The sequence below is a fragment of the Cebus imitator genome, unplaced genomic scaffold, assembly GCF_001604975.1.
Source record: "Cebus imitator isolate Cc_AM_T3 unplaced genomic scaffold, Cebus_imitator-1.0 Scaffold14, whole genome shotgun sequence".
Taxonomy (NCBI): domain Eukaryota; kingdom Metazoa; phylum Chordata; class Mammalia; order Primates; family Cebidae; genus Cebus; species Cebus imitator.
Window position 1 is genome coordinate 11,593,845 of NW_016107329.1, and position 1,313 is coordinate 11,595,157.

The 1,313-nt window shown below is 44.3% G+C and overlaps 1 protein-coding gene across 1 annotated transcript in view; it reads right to left on the reverse strand.

Moving 5' to 3' along the window:
* The window catches only part of LOC108284463 (40S ribosomal protein S25-like), a 1,314-nt gene extending 1,038 nt beyond the window's left edge, over window positions 1–276 (reverse strand). The window contains exon 1 of the mRNA XM_037729387.1: window positions 4–276. Coding sequence (XP_037585315.1) covers window positions 4–219 — 216 coding nt within the window. The 5' untranslated portion in view covers window positions 220–276. The remainder of the gene's footprint in view (window positions 1–3) is intronic.
* Between the last annotated feature and the right edge of the window lie 1,037 nt (window positions 277–1,313).

Consider the following 1,313-nt stretch of genomic DNA (forward strand, 5'->3'; position numbering starts at 1 on the left):
GACCACAGCTGGAGTTATAAGCTTATAGTTGGGCACTTCCTTACAGAGTTTGTCATAGGTAGCTTTGTCAAACAAGACCAAGTTATTGAGCTTGTCCCGAACTTTGCCTTTGGACCACTTCTTCTTTTTGGCCTTGCCCCCGGATTTGTTCACTGGGTCTTTGTCTTTCTTGGCCGACTTTCCGGCGTCTTTCTTCTTCTTGTCGTCCTTGGGGGGCATTGCGAAGCTCGGAGAGCAGCGGCGAACACTACGACCGCGCTAAGATGTCGGACAAAAAGCAATAAATGTTATTATATATGTTAACCAAAATGGGAGTATATTCTATGTCCCATTTTGTAACCTGCTTTTTCACCCAAAGGTATATTGTGAGCATTTTTCATGTCAATCTTCTATAACATCATACATAGCATTTCATTATATGGGTATGCTATAATTCATTTAACCAATCTCCTATTATGAAGGAAGCACTTGACATGTCTCTTCCAGATTCTTGTCAGATCTTTAGCTCTTTTAATGCTAGGTGAAAGGTAAGAAACCCTCCTTTACTTGGAGCCTTCTCAGTGGCATTGCTATGTCCTCTCCCCCAGCACTTTTTAGGAGTTAGTGCTGCAGAAAGTGAAATGCAGTCTTTTTCTTTTCTTTTCTTTTTTTGTTTTTGAGACATTGTCTCACTCTTTTTGCCCAGGCTGGAGTGCAATGGTGTGATCTCAGCTCACTGCAACCTCTGCCTCCCAGGTTCAAGTGAGTCTCCTAACTCAGCCTCCTGAGTCGCTGAGATCACAGGTGTGTGCCACCACACCCGGTGGCTAATTTTTGTATTTTTAGTAGAGAAGGTATTTCACATGTTGGCCAGGCTGGTCTTGAACTCCTGACCTCAATTGATGTGCCCACCTAGGCCTCGCAAAGTGCTGGAATTACAGGAGTGAGCCACTGTGCCCGGCCTGTGAAATGCATTCTTAAGCTTCCATCAACCTAGGTAGGTTCCAGGGACCAGGTAGCCAGGTTAGCAGAATCGGCCTTTCTCTCCAAGGAGATGACCATATCTGAACAAAGGGCTTGTTTTCTTCTCCAAACGATTCATGAAGCAGGCGCTATGGTCTGAATGTGTCCCCCAAAATTCATGTGTTAGAAGCTTAATTCCAAACACAACGCTGTTGGGAGGTGGACCTTTAGGAGGTATTTAATGTAATCATCACAGGAAGGGGCTAGTTATCATGGGAGTGGGTTCATTATCACAAGAGGGGATTCATTATAAAAGTGAGTTTGGCACTTTCTTGCTCTCACTCTTGTTCTTCTACCTTCTACCGTGGGAT